Source organism: Mastigoproctus giganteus, chromosome 6 (assembly GCF_048544385.1).
Source record: "Mastigoproctus giganteus isolate SK-2022 chromosome 6, ASM4854438v1, whole genome shotgun sequence".
NCBI lineage: Eukaryota > Metazoa > Arthropoda > Arachnida > Uropygi > Thelyphonidae > Mastigoproctus > Mastigoproctus giganteus.
In genome coordinates, this window is record NC_143580.1 from 230062248 (window position 1) to 230082032 (window position 19785).

At 39.1% G+C, this 19785-nt stretch overlaps 1 protein-coding gene across 1 annotated transcript in view; it reads right to left on the reverse strand.

The window, feature by feature from the left end:
• The window catches only part of RyR (Ryanodine receptor), an 841404-nt gene that overhangs the window by 585455 nt on the left and 236164 nt on the right, over positions 1 to 19785 (reverse strand). Inside the window, exon 33 of the mRNA XM_090376454.1 lies at positions 2792 to 3068. Within this exon, the coding sequence (XP_090232580.1) occupies positions 2792 to 3068 (277 nt within the window). The remainder of the gene's footprint in view (positions 1 to 2791; positions 3069 to 19785) is intronic.

Below are 19785 nucleotides of genomic sequence, written 5' to 3' on the forward strand. Positions count from 1 at the left end.
TAAAATGGAAATGAACGGTGCCACTATATGGCATAAATCACATTTTTCATTTTCCCTAACCTTATATTTCCTAATAAAAAAAGTCAACCAACAGAAGCCACATAAACAACTTTGACAGGGACATAAAGGCTTGCATCATATTTTTCCTTACTGCTCTTCATATACTTAAATAATGACAAGAATATTTCATTATCGCATATTGAAGTTAAACTTCATTAATTGCAGGACAGACATGCAGAAGTTTGCCTTCAGCTAGTGGGTGGTTACTTGTTGTAGAGGTGAGGGCCTTGAATAAATTCAAGGAAGACAGGGATAACTGAGAATTTTTTTTTTGGTTGGTGCAGAAAAAGCCTCAGGCTTCCTTGCACCATATGGCTAATTATAATAATAATAATAAAATAATATGATGGGTGTGGTTTTTTTTTTTTTTGGCTGATGCTTTATAAGCTTGATTACTTGCATCGTTTGCAGAACTACCAATACTAATACTATACCGTTTGTGTGGTGTGTGTTGCTGTTGTTTTGGTTTTTAGGAGCATTAGCAACTAAGGCCATACTGCTCCGGGGATATGTGGTGGTCATTCCCTGACCTTTCCGCATCCTCCGTATTTGGTGGTCACAGGCTCGAACCCCAGTCTAATCAAGAAGCGTATGCTATGCACTGCTGCTCCTGCCCACCGAGGCGCCCTTGTGTGTGTGTGTGTGTGTGTGTGTGTGTGTGTGTGTGTGTGTGTGTGTGTGTGTGTGTGTGTGTGTGTGTGTGTGTGTGTGTGTGTGTTGGGCTGATTTGCTTGTTTGTGGGCTGAAAAACTTGGAATAACATATTTGCATTAGTAATGGAATATGATGCAAGAAAGCAAGCTTATACAGCATCAACAAAAAAAAAAAAAAAAAAAAAAAAATTATATATATTTCCCATTTCACCTATCCATTCGCTCCAAAAGTTTATCCAATTCTTCCTTGAATCTATTTAAGCTATCAACTTACACAACGATGATGATAGTTTGTTACAGCAATCAACCACTCGCTGGCTAAAGGCAAATTTCAACACATCTATTCTACTACTATCTTTCCTCAATTTGAATTTATGCCCCTTCAAATGCATAACATGAGCAAGAGGAAGAACCTCATCAGCATTGAGCTTGCTAAAACCATACAAAGCCTTAAACACTCAATTAGATCACCTCGCAGGTGCCTAGTCTCCATATGCTACAATTTCCAGAACTTAAACCACTCTTGGTAAGAGCACTCCTTTGTTCCCTTCACCAGTCTCGTTGCCCTTCTCTGTACTTGTTCCAGAGAAGCTCTACATCATTCATAAAATGAGGCCTCCAGACCTGCATGCAATACACAAGGTGTCATGACCATTGCCTTATTTTATATAAAGGGAAAATCACCTCCTTATCCCCTAGCAAAATTCCTGTATATCATTGGCAAGACCACATGAGCTTTTCTAGCAGCTTGTCTGCACTGCTCTGAAACTTCATATCTGACTGCACAATTATCCCCAGGTCTTTTTCATTCTCCACTACCCTGAGTGTAGTACCGTAGAGTTGGTACGTTACTTCAGGGTTACTACCACCCATATACAGTACTTTGCATTTTTTAATGTTAAACTTCAGTTGCCACCTCTCAGCCAATCTGCCCAACTTTTCTATATCCTGTTTCAGCAGTTACTGTCATTACTGTTAACAAGAACTTGCCAACCTTCTGAAAACTTGGACATTAAACCTGCTATGCCTTCATCAATATCATTGATAAATATAGAAAACAATGGACCCAACACCAAACTCTGGGGGATTCCACTTATAACACGAAGAGCAGTATCCATTGATTACTATTCTTTGTCTTCTCACACTCAACCATCCCTTTATCCATAGCAGCAACTTACCATTAATGCCATACTGCTCCAATTTGTACAACAGTCTTTTACATGCAGCAGTGTCAAAAGCTTTCCCAAAATCCAAGTATATGATATCATAATTATTTTTTACATCCAGTTTCTTTGTTACCACATCGTAGTATCTAATCAAATTGGTGAGATAAAATTTCCCTTTAACAAACCCATGCTGTGTCTGAACCATAACTGCAGTCCTGTCTAGATATGGAGAACCCTGTTTCTCCTGTCTGAAATCAGCTAACTACAGTTCTGATTAAAAAGGTCTTTATTCTCTTTGGACACTGGAGGACACTGGTTTTCCAGTGTCCAGGGAATCAAACCCAAACCCCTCCAAATGAGAGACAAGTGGCAAACTCACTGCACTGTCATGGAGGTCTTAGAGGCTTTGGTATAATATACCACTGGATATGAGAGGGCAGGGCTTCACTGAACTCTGCATATTTTTAATAATTAAAAATCAATATTCTCACTAATAACATACTTCCATTTTCATACTATAACTTTTAAAAGTTAAATTTCTGTATAAGTTAATTAATTATTTTATTTTAAATACTCAAAGAGTAGAAGAAGACTGTGCTAATCACATAAAGAAAAATTATGCAAAACATACATTGCATATACACATGCACAAAAAATATAATCAAATATTCCTGATGTTGCTCAACTTCTAATCCTCATCATAAACCATTTTACTGGTTTATGATGAGGATTAGAAGTTGAGCAACATCAGGAATATTTGATTATATTTTTGATTATATTTGATTAAAAAATATAATCAAATATTCCTGATGTTGCTCAACTTCTAATCCTCATCATAAACCATTTTACTGTCATTCAAAATTCCATGCATTAAAACAGAATTATTCTGGATACATAAATTTTCTAAATTACCTTCTGGCCTGGGTCCTTCTGGTTCTTCTTCTTTCTTCTCTTCTTCTGCAGCTTTTACCATCTTAACAAAAGATACAATTCTCTGTGTCCATGGTTTTGATGGCTCTTCAGGTGAGGTTGCTTCTTCTTTTTCTTCTTCAGCACGAGCACATGCAAGCTTTAATTTAGTTACCATCACTTCATGGAAACTTTTTAATGTTTCCCGTAGCTCTTCACCACATGAACACTGATCCACTTGGTCCTCTTCCAAGTGTTTGAAGTTGAGAATGGCTCGCATCTTTTTTTAAACAAAACAATACACTTTGTTTATTGTAAGATGTATAATTTTATTTATCACAGTATAATACAAACAGATGCAGTTTAAAAATCAGATCAATTGTACAAAATTTTCTTTCACTGATTCACTGTTATTATGATAACTGTAATATGTGAAGAACATTCAGCAGCTGCCAACCTCTGCACATATGAAAAATATGTTGAGAAAATATATCATATAAAAAAAGAAAACTATGAAAGCAAGTCAAATAAAAACAGGATTTCTGGTTCCTGAAAATAAGTTATACAGTGCAATGAAACCAAGTACTACTAGTTATAATGGGATGTGTAACACCACACAGTATATAAGATACACAACAGCAGTATGATGATGTCATTCCCAAGAATATAGGAAAAAGACAGGAAATTAAAGAAAGGAGAAGAAAAAATAGAGGGTCAGGTTTCATTGCACCTAACAAACTTTTCATTAACAAATTTTTTTTTATCAGTTTAACTTTATTTTTTAATATCCTTGAGTGAACATATACTTACTGTCCACTCCTTTTGAGTATCAATATTTTTGCTCATTTCTTAACTAACTGTATAGAACTCTAGCTTATCTACACTAGATATTAATCATATGGTTAACAATACAGGAATTTTATACAGTGAAAGTTACAGATTGTTATTTTTTAACTCATTAATGGCTGTGCCAATGTTTTAACATGAAAATGGAAGTGGAAAGAGATCCAAATATAATAAATGGACAAAATGGGTGGGTAGGGGGGGGGATGGAAGAAAATTTACTAATTTGAAATAGATAGGTTCCTATGATGTCTCAGTTTGATCTAATGGAGCATGGTGGTTGGTAATCTTTGAAATATATTACAGAACAATTAATAAGGATTAACTTAAAAATAAATCTTTAATTCAACAGAATTCCAGTAATTAATCTTAGATGTTGGATTAAAAGGTGGGATATACCAAATTATTTGTGAAATAAAAAGAACTTTTACACCACATATGTAATAAAAAATTAATTAGTTTATTAAATACTAAATACTGAAAAATTTTAATTTTAAAAGATAACACCCAGTATATTCAAATTCATGAACTAATTAACTTGCAGGCAGCATTTCTTTGAAGTTAGTCAAGAACACGAAAAGTAGGTCGGGGAATATATTAATTGTAAAGGTCTGATTTCCCAAAGATTAATCAGAAATGTCAACTTAAATTTAAGAATTTGAATTGTTTGTTATCTTGAATTGGAATTTGAATTGGGTGTTATCTTTGAGATAAATATTTTCCCACATCACTTCTCCATCCCCTGTAATAGTTTGTGTACCATCCTTCAATTTATTCAAATTGCCTACAACACCAGATGGAAGCCTGTTCCAACAATCAACTATACCCCTGGCTGAAGACAAATTTATGCACATCCATCCTGCAACCATCATTCTTCAATTCGAATTTATGGCCTTTCACATGTGTAGTCTGAGAAAGAGGATGAATGCCATCACCATTCAGCTTCCTCAATTCATTCAAAGCCTTAACAGAAAACCTACAATTAGATCTCAGTAGTAGGGAAAATCATGGAGTAGTAGGGAACAATTTCAGTAGTAGGGAAAATCATGGAGGCAATGATCAAGGGTGGAATTCAGGATCATTTGGATCGAAATGAATTTCTCAAGGATACTCAGCATGGTTTTGTAAAGGGAAAATCATGTTTAACAAATCTGGTTAGCTATTTTAACAGGGTCACTCGAGAGCTGGACTTAGGGAATAATTTTGACATTGTTTATTTGAATTTCAGCAAAGCATTTGACTCAGTCCCAAATGAGCGGTTACTTTATAAACTGGAAGAGGTCGGAATCACAGGAAAAATCCTTAGATGGATAGCAGGGTGACTTCAGGGCAGGAGGCAGAGGGTTGTGATAAATGGCTAATCCTCAGATTGGGTTGATGTAAGAAGTGGGGTTCCCCAAGGATCAGTATTAGGACCACTGTTGTTTTTAATTTTCATAAACGACATTGATGAAGGGATAGAGGGCGTGATGTCTAAATTTGCAGATGATGTTAAAATTGGTAGAGTAGTTAATGATCACTGTCAAGCTGAGCTTCTTCAGAGAGACCTAGATAGACTTCAAGAATGGTCAGAAAAATGGCAGCTGTGCTTTAATCCAACAAAGTGTAAGGTATTACACCTGGGAAACAGTAATCCCAAAAAAACTTATTCACTTGGTGGAGTTCAACTAAACCCAGTACTGGAGGAAAGGGACTTGGGTGTTACGATACGGTCAGACATGAAATTCTCTGAGCATTGTAAACAGGTTGCAAGGAAGGCAAACGGTGTCCTATCGATGATCTATCGAACTTTTTCAAGTAGAGATAGGGACGTGATAATCCCATTATATAAGGCTTATGTTAGACCACACTTGGAATACTGTGTTCAAGTATGGAGACCGCACCTAAAGAAAGACATCGAGCTTCTTGAAAGGGTGCAAAGAAGGGTAACTCGCCTGGTGAGATCGGCAAAAGGGTGTCCTTATGAAGAAAGACTTCGAATATGTGGGTTGCAGAGTTTGGAAACTAGACACCTTAGAGGAGATTTGATTGAGGTGTTTAAGGCTCTGAGAGGCATCAGTAAAATGAATGAGGACAAAATTTTCAAGATTATAAATGATGCTAGAACTAGGGGACATAAATTCAAGTTACGGGGGGAAATGTTTAGATTGGACTGCAGGAAGTTTTATTTTAGCCAGCGAGTTATAAATTACTGGAATAAGTTGCCTTCATGGGTGGTAGAGGCCGACAGTTTGGGGAAATTCAAAGGTCATCTGGATAGTACTTTCGGGTAAGGGAAGCGCATAGGATGATAGGTTTAATTTCCTTTTTATTTATTTTTTATTTATTTTTTATTTTATTTTATTTATTTATTTTTTATTTATTAATTATTATTATTTAGTTATTTATTTTATTTATTTTTTGTTTTTATCATTGTTTTGTTCGGATTTTTTTTTTTTTTTTTTTGGCTGGTGCAGCATAAGCCATAGGCTTTCTTGCACCATGCGGCCGTTACTAATACTAATACTAATACTAAATACTAATCTCCTTGCAGGTGCCTAGTTTCCAGATGTGGCAATTTGCAGCCCTGAAACCATTCTTGGTAACAGCACTCTTTTGCTACCCTAACTCATCTTGTTTCTTTTCTCTGCACCAATTTCAACAGAACCACATCCTTCCTAAAATGAGACTTCTAAACCCGTATGCAGTACTCAAGATGTGACGTAATCATTGCCCTATACAAAGGGATAATCACCCCCTTATCTGTGCTGGCAAAATTCCTGTATATTAGCATTAGCATTAGTAGAGGCATATGAAGAAAGCAAGCTTATTCAGCATCAGCCAAAAAAAAAAAAAAAAAAAACACACAACACTCCCATTTCACCCCTCCGTTCGTTCGAAATACCTGTCCAGTTGAGCTTTAAATTTGTTTAAGCTATCAACTTCCACAACAAGTGATGGAAGTCGGTTCCACCAACCAACCACCCGCTGGCCAAAGGCAAATTTCCGCACATCTATCCGACATCCGTCCTTCCTCAATTTGAATTTATGCCCTCTGAGGTGATTATTCTGAGCAAGATGAAGAATCCCATTGGCATTGAGCATGCTCAAACCATTCAAAGCCTTATACACCTCTATCAGATCACCTCGCCGGTGCCTAGTCTCCAGACTCTGTAATTTGCAAAACTTAAGCCTTTCTTTGTAAGAGCAACCCTTTGTTCCATTCACTAATCATGTTGCCCTTCTCTGTACCCGTTCCAGCAGCTCTACATCCTTCTTGAAATGAGGCCTCCAGACCTGTATACAGTACTCAAGATGTGGCCTAACCATTGCCTTATACAAAGGAATAATCACCTCCTTATCCCTGCTAGAAAAATTCCTGTATATCATTGACAAGACACCATGAGCTACTCTTGCAGCTCGTCTGCACTGCTCAGAGAACTTCATATCTGCCTGCACAATTACCCCCAGGTCCTTTTCATTCTCCACCACTGTCAGTGTAGTACCGCAGAGTTGATACGTTGCTCTGGGGTTACTGTTTCCCATATGTAGTACTTTACATTTGTCAATGTTAAACTTCATTTGCCACCTCTCAGCCCATCTGTTCAACCTTTCCAGATCCTGTTGCAGCAGCATAGTGACAGTAGTGTCCTTAACAACCCTGCCAACCTTTGTATCATCTGCAAACTTGGACATTAAACTTTATATCCCATCATCAATATCATTCATAAACACCGAAAACAACAACGGACCCAACACTGAACCCTGAGGAACTCCACTAATAACATTAGTCCATGTTGAGCAGTGTCCATTGATTACCACTCTCTGTCTTCTGCCCCTCAACCATCCCCTTATCCATAGCAGCAATTTGCCTCCAATGCCACACTGCTCCAATTTGTGCAGCAGTCTTCCATGTGCAACAGTATCAAAAGCCTTTCTAAGATCCAAATATATAATATCAAAGTTATTCCCTGCATCCAGTTCTTTTGTGACTACATCATAGTATCCAATCAAATTGGTCAGGCAAGACCTGCCCTTAACAAAACCATGCTGCATCTGAGCTATAACTGAATTCTTGTCTAGATGATCCTGCAGTGCATCTTTAAGCAGTGCCTCCATTAATTTACCTGGAACAGAAGTTAAACTAACAGGTCTATAATTACTTGTGTCAGCCTTTGATCCTCCTTTGTGAATTGGGGTTACATTTGCACATCTCCAGTCTATGGGTACCTCCCCTGAGTCCAAAGAAGCTCTCATAATTATGGCTAGGGGTTTGCTTACTTCCTTTGCTGCCTCCTTTAATATAACTGGATAGATCCCATCCACCCCAGGTGCCTTTTTTATGTTTATCCTCAACAATCTCTCCTCCACTTTCCTCTCAGTTATTACAAAATCATCCAGCTCCCTGCCAATGTTTACTTTAACTACATCATTCTCCTTCCTGAATAACTCCTCATGCGTGAATGTAGATGCAAAATACTCGTTTAGATTGTTAGCCACCTGAGCAGGATCCTCAACTGTTGAACCATCAATATCCAGTGGACCAATCTGATTCATCCCTTTCCTTCTTGAGTTTAAATATGTAAAGAACTCTTTTCTGTTTTTCTTTGCATCCTTTGCCAAGGATTTTTCGTAGTCTGCCTTTGCCTGCCTAATCTCCTTTGTGACTTGGTTACAGACCACCTTATATCTATCATAGGCTTCCATGTCACCCATTAATTTGTATGTATCCCATGCATCTTTCTTCTCTGCCACATGTCTCATTAGTTCATCTGACAACCATTTAGGCCTAAACCTTGAACAATATTTCTTAGTTGGTATGTAAAGCCTGGTAGCCTCCTAGATTAGTTCCTTGAATGCTTCCTATTTTGAGTTTGCTGTTGGTAACATCGTCAGTTGGTCCCACTGTATAGAATTTAAATACTGTCTCAGACCATCATAGTCACCTTTACGAAAACAAAAACCCTTCCCTTTACCTCTGATGGTAGTTACCTCCTTGAGTAAATCCCACTTCAACACACTGTGATCACTGCCACCTAGTGGTTCATTTATCTGCAGATTCTTAATGCATGAAGAATCACTACTGATAATCAGATCAAGAGTATTGCTCCCTCTTGTTGCCTCACGAACATGCTGATGTAGAAAACAATCATCCAATAAATCCACAAAAGCCTTGCTAGTGTGCGAGTGACCAACCCACAAATTCCAGTCAATATCTGGGATATCTGGCCCACTCTATTTCCCTGTACAATATCTTATTATACTCATCAGAGTCATTAGGCCTATAGCACACTCCTACTCTCAATTTTGATTTCCCTATGCTTATGTCACACCAAACTGACTCGACACTGCCCTGTCCATCGATGTCGACTGGCTTCACTTCCTTGGACTTTATGTGTTTCTTAACTAATAGCATAACCCCTCCTCCCCTCCTGTCCTGTCAAAGGGATAATCACCCCCTTATCTGTGCTGGCAAAATTCCTGTATATCTTTGACAAGGCCAAATGAGCTGTGCTAGCAGTCCTTCTGCAGTGGTCAGACTGTGTAATTACCTGTATATGTCTTTTTCATTCTCCATTATTCTGAATGTAGTTTCATCCAAATGATATTTATTCTGGGATTATTGATACTGAAATGCAGCACCTCACATTCGTCGATGTTAAGCTTCAATTGCCACTTCTCAGTCCATCTGCAAATTTTTCCTACATCTTGTTGCTGTAGCACCTGATCACTGTCATTAACCAACCTCCTAACCTTCGTATCATATTTGTATCCTATCATCTGCAAACGTAGACATTAAGCCTGATATACCTTCATCAATATCATTAATAATAAGTATGGAAAATAACAATGGGGCCAGCACTGAACCGTGGGGGCCTTCACTAATAACAGTAGTCCAAGAAGAGTAGTTCCCATTGATAACCACTCTTTGTCTTCTACCCAGTCAACCATCCCTTTATCCATAGCAACAACCTGCTCCTAATGCCACATGCTCCAATTTGTACAGAAATCTTTTATGTAAAATGGTATCAAAAGCTTTTATGAAATCTAAGTATATGATTCCAAAATTATTTTTTCATCTAGTGCCTTTGTTATTGCACAACAGTTTGAATCATATTGATCAGACAATATCACTCCTTAACAAATACATGCTATGACTGCAGTATAACTGCATTCCTGTTAAAATTGTTCTGCAGTACTTCTTTAATCAGTGACCATTATTTTTTCTGGAACAGAGGTCAAGCTTACTTACAGGTCTGTAATTACTCATGTCACCCTTTGTTCTCCACACTCTGTAAATTGTATATAAATTTGCATATTTCCAGGCCACAGTGACCTCACCTGAATACAAGATTGCTCAAATGGCTAAAGGTTTGCTTACCTCATTTGCTGCCTCCCTAAATATAAATAGATAGATCCTATCCACCCTAGGTGCCTTTGTTATGTTTAGTTTCAACAATTTTTCTTCCACTTTCCTCACAGTTTTCAAAATATCATTTAGCTCCCCATAATCTGATATACTTTTGACATCATCATCTATAAAAAATTTCCCATGTGTGAACATAGATGTAAAACATCTATTCAGTTTTTCAGCAACCTGAACAAGATAATTAACACCTAAATCATTTTTATCTACCAGACCAATGTGATTAATCACTTTCTTCTAGTATTTATACAAGTAAAGAAATGTTTACTACTTACCACTTTCCTTTCCATTCTTTGTCAGAGACTTCTCATAATTTGCTTTAGCTTCCCTAATCTATTTGTGACTTGATTACAGACTAGTTTATACCTACTGTATGTTTCTGTATCTCCTGATAATTTATACACATTCCATGTATTTTTTCTCTACCACAAGTCTAATTATTTCATCTGCCATCCAATTAGGTTTAAGACTTGAACAATATGCTTAGTTGGTATAAAAAGCCTAATAGATTTTTATGATTTCTTCCCTGAATCCCTCCCATTTACAATTTGTTGTTTGTAACATCATCAGTTGGTCTCACTCAGCAGAATTTATAAACTGTCTCAACCATTATAGTCACATTTAGGAAAGCAAAACCCTTCCCAAAACAAATCCTTAACATAGTTACATCTTTAAGTAAATTTTCTCACATCAGCACACACTGTGACCCCTGCCAACTAGTGGTTCTTTTATTTGCAAATTCTTAATGCATGAAGAGTTGCTGCCGATAATCAGATCAAGATTATTGCTTTCTCTCACTGCCTCTCTAATAAGCGGAGATGGGGGAAACCCCCGGTGCCATCAGACAACTAACACAAAAAACACACTGCCTCTCTAATAAGCGGAGATGGGGGAAACCTCTGGTGTCGTAAGACAACTAACACACTGTACTTGCCTCTCTAATATTCTGGTGTAGAAAACAGTCATCCAATAAATCTGCAAAAATCCTGCTACTGTGTGAGTGACCAACCTACAAGTTCTAGTCAATATAATTTACTACCCCACTGTATCTATTATTACAGCTCACAGTCATTAGACCTATAACACATTCTCCTACTCTCATTTTTATTTTCCCCGTGTGCTTATGTCACACCAAACTTACTCAACATTTCAGTGGCCACCCATGTCAAATGGAAGCACTGTCTTAGATTTTATGTGCTTCTTAACTAAGAGCATAACTCCTCTCCTCTCCTGTCCTGTCCTGTCTATCCTTTCTGCACATTGTACTTCTGATATCCAAATTCTGTATCTTATAATGTCTGAGTGACCCCACATTTCTGGTACACCTACAATGTCCACATTTGATGACTTAACCATTATTTCAAATTCATTACATTTATTTCCTATGTTCCTAGCATTAGTGTACATGCAAGTACACATTTAACTGTTTTTACTCTTAGCAACCCTAATACAGCTCATGTATTTGCTTGATCCACTAGGACTTCTCCCTGACAAAGGCTTTGAAATCCCTCACACTTCACTTTTAAGGTTGTTGCAAGTTCCAATAGAAGCAATGCAAGAATCACTTATACCTCTGCTTGCAGCAACCCGAAGCCTCCTAACACTGCCTTTACAACATCAGCAAATATTCCTGCACCCTCTTCTAATTACATGTATCCCATCCCTGCAAAAAGAGTCTCTCCTGTTAACAAGCACAGACCACACTGAGAAAAATACTACCCCATGATCCTTTCAGGTCTCTTGAAACTAAGTGACCAGGCTGTCATCATGTGCACCATCTTTTCATGTGTGGGCAGAACTACAGAAACTTTCAAATTTAACCCTTATCACTAATGATATTAAGAGTAAAAGACCGGCAGAATTACTCAACAAGTACAACACAAGGCTGAAAAAAAGCCGTGAGTTAGAGTTGAATTTGAAAGTGTCTGCAATTCTGCTCAGACACGACAGGAGAGAGTATATGATGAGAGCCTTGTCGATCAATTTAGCCCTGGAGAGATTGTGCAAGACTCAAGGGGTAGAATTTTTCTCAACCTGGTCTGTGCTTGTTAACAGGGGAGACTGCTTCTACAGGGATGGGATACACTTAAATAGAAAGGGTGCAAGAATATTTGCTGACGCTATCGAGGCAGAGATAGGTGGATCGGAAAATTGCTAGCTTGGAGGGGATATAATAAGAAACTGTACAGGGAAATAGAGTGGGCCAGTAAATCAGAGAGTCTTATAATGGGGGATTTTAATTTCCCAGATATTGACTGGAATTTGGGGGCTGGTCACTCACACACTAGCAAGGCTTTTGTGGATTTATTCGATGATGTTTTCTACATCATCCAGCAAAGCAACTAAGCAAACCCTTAGCCATAATTATGAGAGCATCCTTGGACTCAGGGGAGGTTCCCACGGACTGGAGATGTGCAAATGTATCCCCAATTCACAAAGGGGGATCGAAGGGTGACACGAGTAATTACAGACCAGTTAGTTTAACTTCTGTTCCGGGTAAAATAATGGAGTCGCTGGTTAAAGATGCATTGCAGGATCATCTAGACAAGACTGCAGCAATAATTAAGACACAGCATGGGTTTGTTAAGGGAAAGTCTTGTCTGACAAATTTGATAGGATATTATGATGTGGTTACAAAGGAACTGGATGCAAAAAACAATTTTGATATCATATATTTGGATTTCAGGAAAGCTTTTTTGTTGCGCATGGAAGACTACTGTACAAATTGGAGCAGAATGGTATTAAGGATAAGTTGCTACAATGGATAAAAGGATGGTTAAGTGCGAGAAGACAGAGGGTGGTAATCAATGGGTGCTGCTCTTCTTGGACTAATGTTATTAGTGGAGTCCCACAGGGTTCGGTGTTAGGTCCACTGTTGTTTTGTATATTTATCAATGATATTGATGAAGGTATATAAGGCTTAATGTCGAAGTTTGCAGATGATACAAAGGTTCGCAGGGTTGTTAATGACAGTAATGGCAGTCTGCTACTGCAACAGGATCTAGATAATCTGGGCAGATGGGCTAAGAAGTGGCAACTGAAGTTTAACCTTGACAAATGCAAAGTACTGCATATGGGTAGAAATAACCCCAGAGAAACGTACCAACTGTGTGGTAATACACTTAAGGTGGTAGAAAATGAAAAAGACCTGGGAGAATTGTGCAGTCAGATATGAAGTTCTCTGAGCAATGCAGACAGGCTGCCAGGACAGGTCATGGGGTTTTGTCAATGATATATAGGAATTTTGCTAGCAGGGAAAAGGAGGTGATTATCCCTCTGTATAAGGCAATGGTCAGGCCACGCCTTGAGTACTGCGTACAGGTCTGAAGACCTCATTTTAGGAAGGATGTAGATTTACTTGAGCGGGTACAGAGAAGGGCAACAAGATTGGTGAGGGGAATGAAGGGATCCTCTTACCAAGAGAGGCTTAAGTTCTGCAAATTGCAGTGGCTGGAGACTAGGCACCTGCGCGGTGATCTGATTGAGGTATATAAGGCCTTGAATGGATTGAGCACGCTGAATTCTGATGGGATCCTTCAACTTGTTCAGATTACGAACCTAAGGGGGCATAAATTCAAATTAAGAAAAGACAGATGTAGAATAGATGTGCGGAAATTTGCCTTTAGCCAGCGGGTGGTTAATTGCTGGAACAAACTTCCATCTGTCGTTGTGGAAGTTGATAGGTTGAATAAATTTAAGGAGGAACTGGACAGGCATTTGGAGGGAATGGTGTGATTTTTTTTTTTTTTTTTTGTCTGATGCTGCATAAGCTCATACATTTGCTTTCTTGCATCACATGCCACTGCTACTACTACTACTACTACTACTACTACTACATCAGCATGTTCGGGAGGCAACTAGAGGGAGTAATACTCTTGATTTGATTATCAGTAGTGATTCTTCATGCATTAAGAATCTGCAGGTAAATGAACCACTAGGTGGCAGTGATCACAGTGTGCTGAAGTGGGATTTACTCAAAGAGGTAACTACCATTAGGGGTAAAGGGAAGGGTTATTGCTTTCGTAAAGGCGACTAGGATGGACTGAGACAGTGTTTAAATTCTATACAGTGGGACCAACTGATGATGTTACCAACAGCAAATTCAAAATGGGAAGCATTCAAAGAACTTATCTTGGAAGCTACTAGGCTTTACATACCAACTAAGAAATATTGTTCAAGGTTCAGGCCTAAGTGGATGTCAGATGAACTAATGAGACATATGGCAGAGAAGAAAAATGCATGGGATACATACAAATTAACACGTGACACAGAAGCCTATGATAGATACAAGTTGATCTGTAACCAAGTTACAAAGGAGGTTAGGCAAGCGAAGGCAGATTACGAGAAATCTTTGGCAAGGGATGCAAAGAAAAACAGCAAAGAGTTCTTTACTTATGTAAACTCTAGAAGGAAGGGGATGAATCAGATTGGTCCACTTGATATTGATAGGTCAACTGTTGATGATCCTGCTCAGGTAGCTAACAAACTAAATGAATATTTTGCATCGACATTCACACATGAGGAGTTATTCAGCGAGTGGAATGCCAGAGGTGTATTCAACTCTGGCAGTAAGCTAGATAATCTTGTAATAACTAAGAGTAAAGTGGAGGAGAAATTGTTGAAGATAAACACAAGAAAAGCACCTTGAGTGGATGGGATCTATCCAGTTATATTAAAGGAGGCAGCAAAGGAAGTAAGCAAACTCTTAGCCATAATTATGAGAGCTTCCTTAGACTCAGGGGAAGTACCCATGGACTGGAGATGTGCAGATGTGACCCCAATTCACAAAGGAGGATCAATGGGCGACACAAGTAATTCTAGACCTGTTAGTTTAACTTCTGTTCCCGGAAAATTAATGGAGGCACTGGTTGAAGAAGCACTGCAGGATCATCTAGACAAGACTTCAGTTATAGCTCGGACACAGTATGGTTTTGTTAAGGGGAAGTCTTGCCTGACCAATTTGATTGGATACTATGATGCAGTCACAAAAGAACTGGATGTAGGGAATAACTTTGATATTATATACTTGGATCTTAGAAAGGCTTTTGATACTGTTGCACATGGAAGACTGCTGCACAAATTGGAGCAGTGTGGCATTGGAGGCAAATTGCTGCTATGGATAAAGGGGTGGTTGAGGGGGAGAAGACAGAGAGTGGTAATCAATGGACACTGCTCATCGTGGACTAATGTTATTAGTGGAGTCCCTCAGGATTCAGTATTGGGTCCATTATTGTTTTCTGTATTTATAAATGATATTGATGATGGTATATCAAGCTTAATGTCCAAGTTTGCAGACGATACGAAGGTTGGCAGGGTTGTCAAGGGCACTACTGACACTATGCTACTGCAACAAGATGTGGAAAGGTTGAGCAGATGGGCTGAGAGGTGGCAAATGAAGTTTAACATTGACAAATGTAAAGTACTACATATGGGAAACAGCAACCCCAGAGCAACGTATCAACTCTGTGGTACTAAACTGACAGTGGTAGAGAATGAAAGGGACCTGGGGGTGGTTGTGCAGGCAGATATGAAGTTTTCTGAGCAGTGCAGACAGGCTGCAAGAGTAGCTCATGTATTGTCGATGATAGATAGGAATTTTTCTAGCAGGGATAAGGAGGTGATTATTCCCTTGTATAAGGCAATGGTCAGGCCACACATAGAGTACTGTATACAGGTTTGGAGGCCTCATTTCAGGAAGAATGTAGAGACTGGAACGAGTACAGAGAAGCGCAACAAGATTAGTGAATGGAACAAAGGGGTACTCTTATGAAGAAAGGCTTAAGTTTTGCAAATTACAGTGTCTGGAGACTAGGCACCAGCGAGGTGATCTGATAGAGGTGTATAAAGTCTTGAATGGTTTGAGCATGCTCAATGCTGATGGGATTCTTCCTCTTGCTCAGAATAATCACTTGAGAGGGCATAAATTCAAATTGAGGAAAGACGGATGTAGGATAGACGTGAGGAAATTTGCCTTTAGCCAGCGGGTAGTTGGTTGGTGGAACAGACTTTCATCCCTTGTCGTGGAAGTTGATAGACTAAATAAGCTTAAGGCTCAGCTGGACAGGTATTTCGAACGAACAGAGGGGTGAAGTGGAGTGGTTATTTTTTATTTATTTATTTATTATTATTATTATTATTTTTTTTTTTTTTTGGCTGATGCTGCATAAGCTTGCTTTCTTGCATCAAATGCCTCTATTAATGCTAATGCTAATGCTAATAGATTAAAAGTAGCAGCTGGCAGAGGTAAAAGTGATTCTTGCACTACTTCTATTGAAATGCAATTGAGCAGCAGCCTAGAAAGCAAGGAAATGGGGATTTCCAGGACTGCTGGGAGTCATAGTGGAACAAGTAAATACATGGGCTGTGTTAGGGTAACTAAGAGTAGAAACAGGTGCATGTATACTTGAATGTACACCAATGCTAGGAGTACAGTTAATAAATTCGATGAGCTTGAAGTGCAAGACAAAACATCAAAGGCAGATATTAGCATTAGCATTAGCATTAGCATTAGTAGAGGCATATGATGCAAGAAAGCAAGCTTATTCAGCATCAGCCAAAAAAAAAAAAAAACCCACTCCCATTTCACCCCTCCGTTCGTTCGAAATACCTGTCCAGTTGAGCTTTAAATTTGTTTAGGCTATCAACTTCAACAACAAGTGATGGAAGTCGGTTCCACCAACCAACCACCCGCTGGCCAAAGGCAAATTTCCGCACATCTATCCGACATCCGTCCTTCCGCAATTTGAATTTATGCCCTCTGAGGTGATTATTCTGAGCAAGATGAAGAATCCCATTGGCATTGAGCATGCTCAAACCATTCAAAGCCTTATACACCTCTATCAGATCACCTCGCCGGTGCCTAGTCTCCAGACTCTGTAATTTGCAAAACTTAAGCCTTTCTTCGTAAGAGCAACCCTTTGTTCCATTCACTAATCTTGTTGCCCTTCTCTGTACCCGTTCCAGCAGCTCTACATCCTTCCTGAAATGAGGCCTCCAGACCTGTATACAGTACTCAAGGTGTGGCCTGACCATTGCCTTATACAAGGGAATAATCACATCCTTATCCCTGCTAGAAAAATTCCTGTATATCATTGACAAGACACCATGAGCTACTCTTGCAGCCCGTCTGCACTGCTCAGAGAACTTCATATCTGCCTGCACAATTACCCCCAGGTCCTTTTCATTCTCCACCACTGTCAGTGTAGTACCACAGAGTTGATACGTTGCTCGGGGGTTACTGTTTCCCATATGTAGTACTTTACATTTGTCAATGTTAAACTTCATTTGCCACCTCTCAGCCCATCTGTTCAACCTTTCCAGATCCTGTTGCAGCAGCATAGCATCAGTAGTGTCCTTAACGACCCTGCCAACCTTTGTATCATCTGCAAACTTGGACATTAAACTTGATATACCATCATCAATATCATTCATAAACACCGAAAACAACAACGGACCCAACACTGAACCTTGAGGAACTCCACTAATAACATTAGTCCACGTTGAGCAGTGTCCATTGATTACCACTCTCTGTCTTCTGCCACTCAACCATCCCCTTATCCATAGCAGCAATTTGCCTCCAATACCACTCTGCTCCAATTTGTGCAGCAGTCTTCCATGTGCAACAGTATCAAAAGCCTTTCTAAGATCCAAATATATAATATCAAAGTTATTCCTTGCATCCAGTTCTTTTGTGACTACATCATAGTATCCAATCAAATTGGTCAGGCAAGACCTGCCCTTAACAAAACCATGCTGCGTCTGAGCTATAACTGAATTCTTGTCTAGATGATCCTGCAGTGCTTCTTTAACCAGTGCCTCCATTAATTTACCTGGAACAGAAGTTAAACTAACAGGTCTATAATTACTTGTGTCAGCCTTTGATCCTCCTTTGTGAATTGGGGTTACATTTGCACATCTCCAGTCTATGGGTACCTCCCCTGAGTCCAAAGAAGCTCTCATAATTATGGCTAGGGGTTTGCATACTTCCTTTGCTGCCTCCTTTAATATAACTGGATAGATCCCATCCACCCCAGGTGCCTTTTTTATGTTTATCCTCAACAATCTCTCCTCCACTTTCCTCTCAGTTATTACAAAATCATCCAGCTCACTGCCCATGTTTACTTTACCTACATCATTCTCCTTCCTGAATAACTCCTCATGCGTGAATGTAGATGCAAAATACTCGTTTAGATTGTTAGCCATCTGGGCAGGATCCTCAACTGTTGAACCATCAATATCCAGTGGACCAATCTGATTCATTCCTTTCCTTCTCGAGTTCAAATATGTAAAGAACTCTTTTCTGTTTTTCTTTGCATCTTTTGCCAAGGATTTTTCGTAGTCTGCCTTTGCCTGCCTAATCTCCTTTGTGACTTGGTTACAGACCAACTTATATCTATCATAGGCTTCCATGTCACCCATTAATTTGTATGTATCCCATGCATTTTTCTTCTCTGCCACATGTCTCATTAGTTCATCTGACAACCATTTAGGCCTAAACCTTGAACAATATTTCTTAGTTGGTATGTAAAGCCTGGTAGCCTCCAAGATTAGTTCCTTGAATGCTTCCCATTTTGAGTTTGCTGTTGGTAACATCATCAGTTGGTCCCACTGTATAGAATTTAAATACTGTCTCAGACCATCATAATCGCCTTTACGAAAACAAAAACCCTTCCCTTTACCTCTGATGGTAGTTACCTCCTTGAGTAAATCCCACTTCAACACACTGTGATCACTGCCACCTAGTGGTTCATTTATCTGCAGATTCTTAATGCATGAAGAATCACTACTGATAATCAGATCAAGAGTATTGCTCCCTCTTGTTGCCTCACGAACATGCTGATGTAGAAAACAATCATCCAATAAATCCACAAAAGCCTTGCTAGTGTGCGAGTGACCAACCCACAAATTCCAGTCAATATCTGGGAAATTAAAATCCCCCATTATAAGACTCTCTGATTTACTGGCCCACTCTATTTCCCTGTACAATATCTTATTATACTCATCAGAATCATTAGGCCTATAGCACACTCCTACTCTCAATTTTGATTTCCCTATGCTTATGTCACACCAAACTGACTCGACACTGCCCTGTCCATCGATGTCGACTGGCTTCACTTCCTTGGACTTTATGTGTTTCTTAATTAATAGCATAACCCCTCCTCCCCTCCTGTCCTGTCTATCTTTTCTATACACATTGTATTCCCCAAATTCCAGTTCCGCATTACTTATATCTGTGTGACACCACGTCTCTGATATCCCAACAATATCTGCCTTTGATGTTTTGAGCAATACCTCAAATTCATCAAATTTATTTACCAAACTCCTAGCATTGGTGTACACACAGGTATACATGCACCTGTTTCTATTCTTAGCTACCCTAACACAACCCATGTGTTTACTTGTACCGCAATGACTACCAGCAGTCTCTGAAATATCCGGCATCTTGTTTTTCAGGCTTCTGCTCATTTCAATAGAAGCAGTGCAAGAATCACTTCCACCTCTGCCAGTGGCTACTGTTAATCTATTAGTCCTTGTATCCCCCCCAACTAGCAGTTTTCCGACCCACCTAACACTGCCTCGACAGCATCAGCAAAAATTCTTGCACCCTTTCTATTTAAGTGTATCCCATCCCTGTAGAAGCAATCTCTCCTGTTAACAAGTACAGTCCAGGCTGAAAAAAATTTTACCCCTTGAGCCTTGCACAATCCCTCCAGGGCCGAATTGATCGACAAGGCTCTCATCATATACT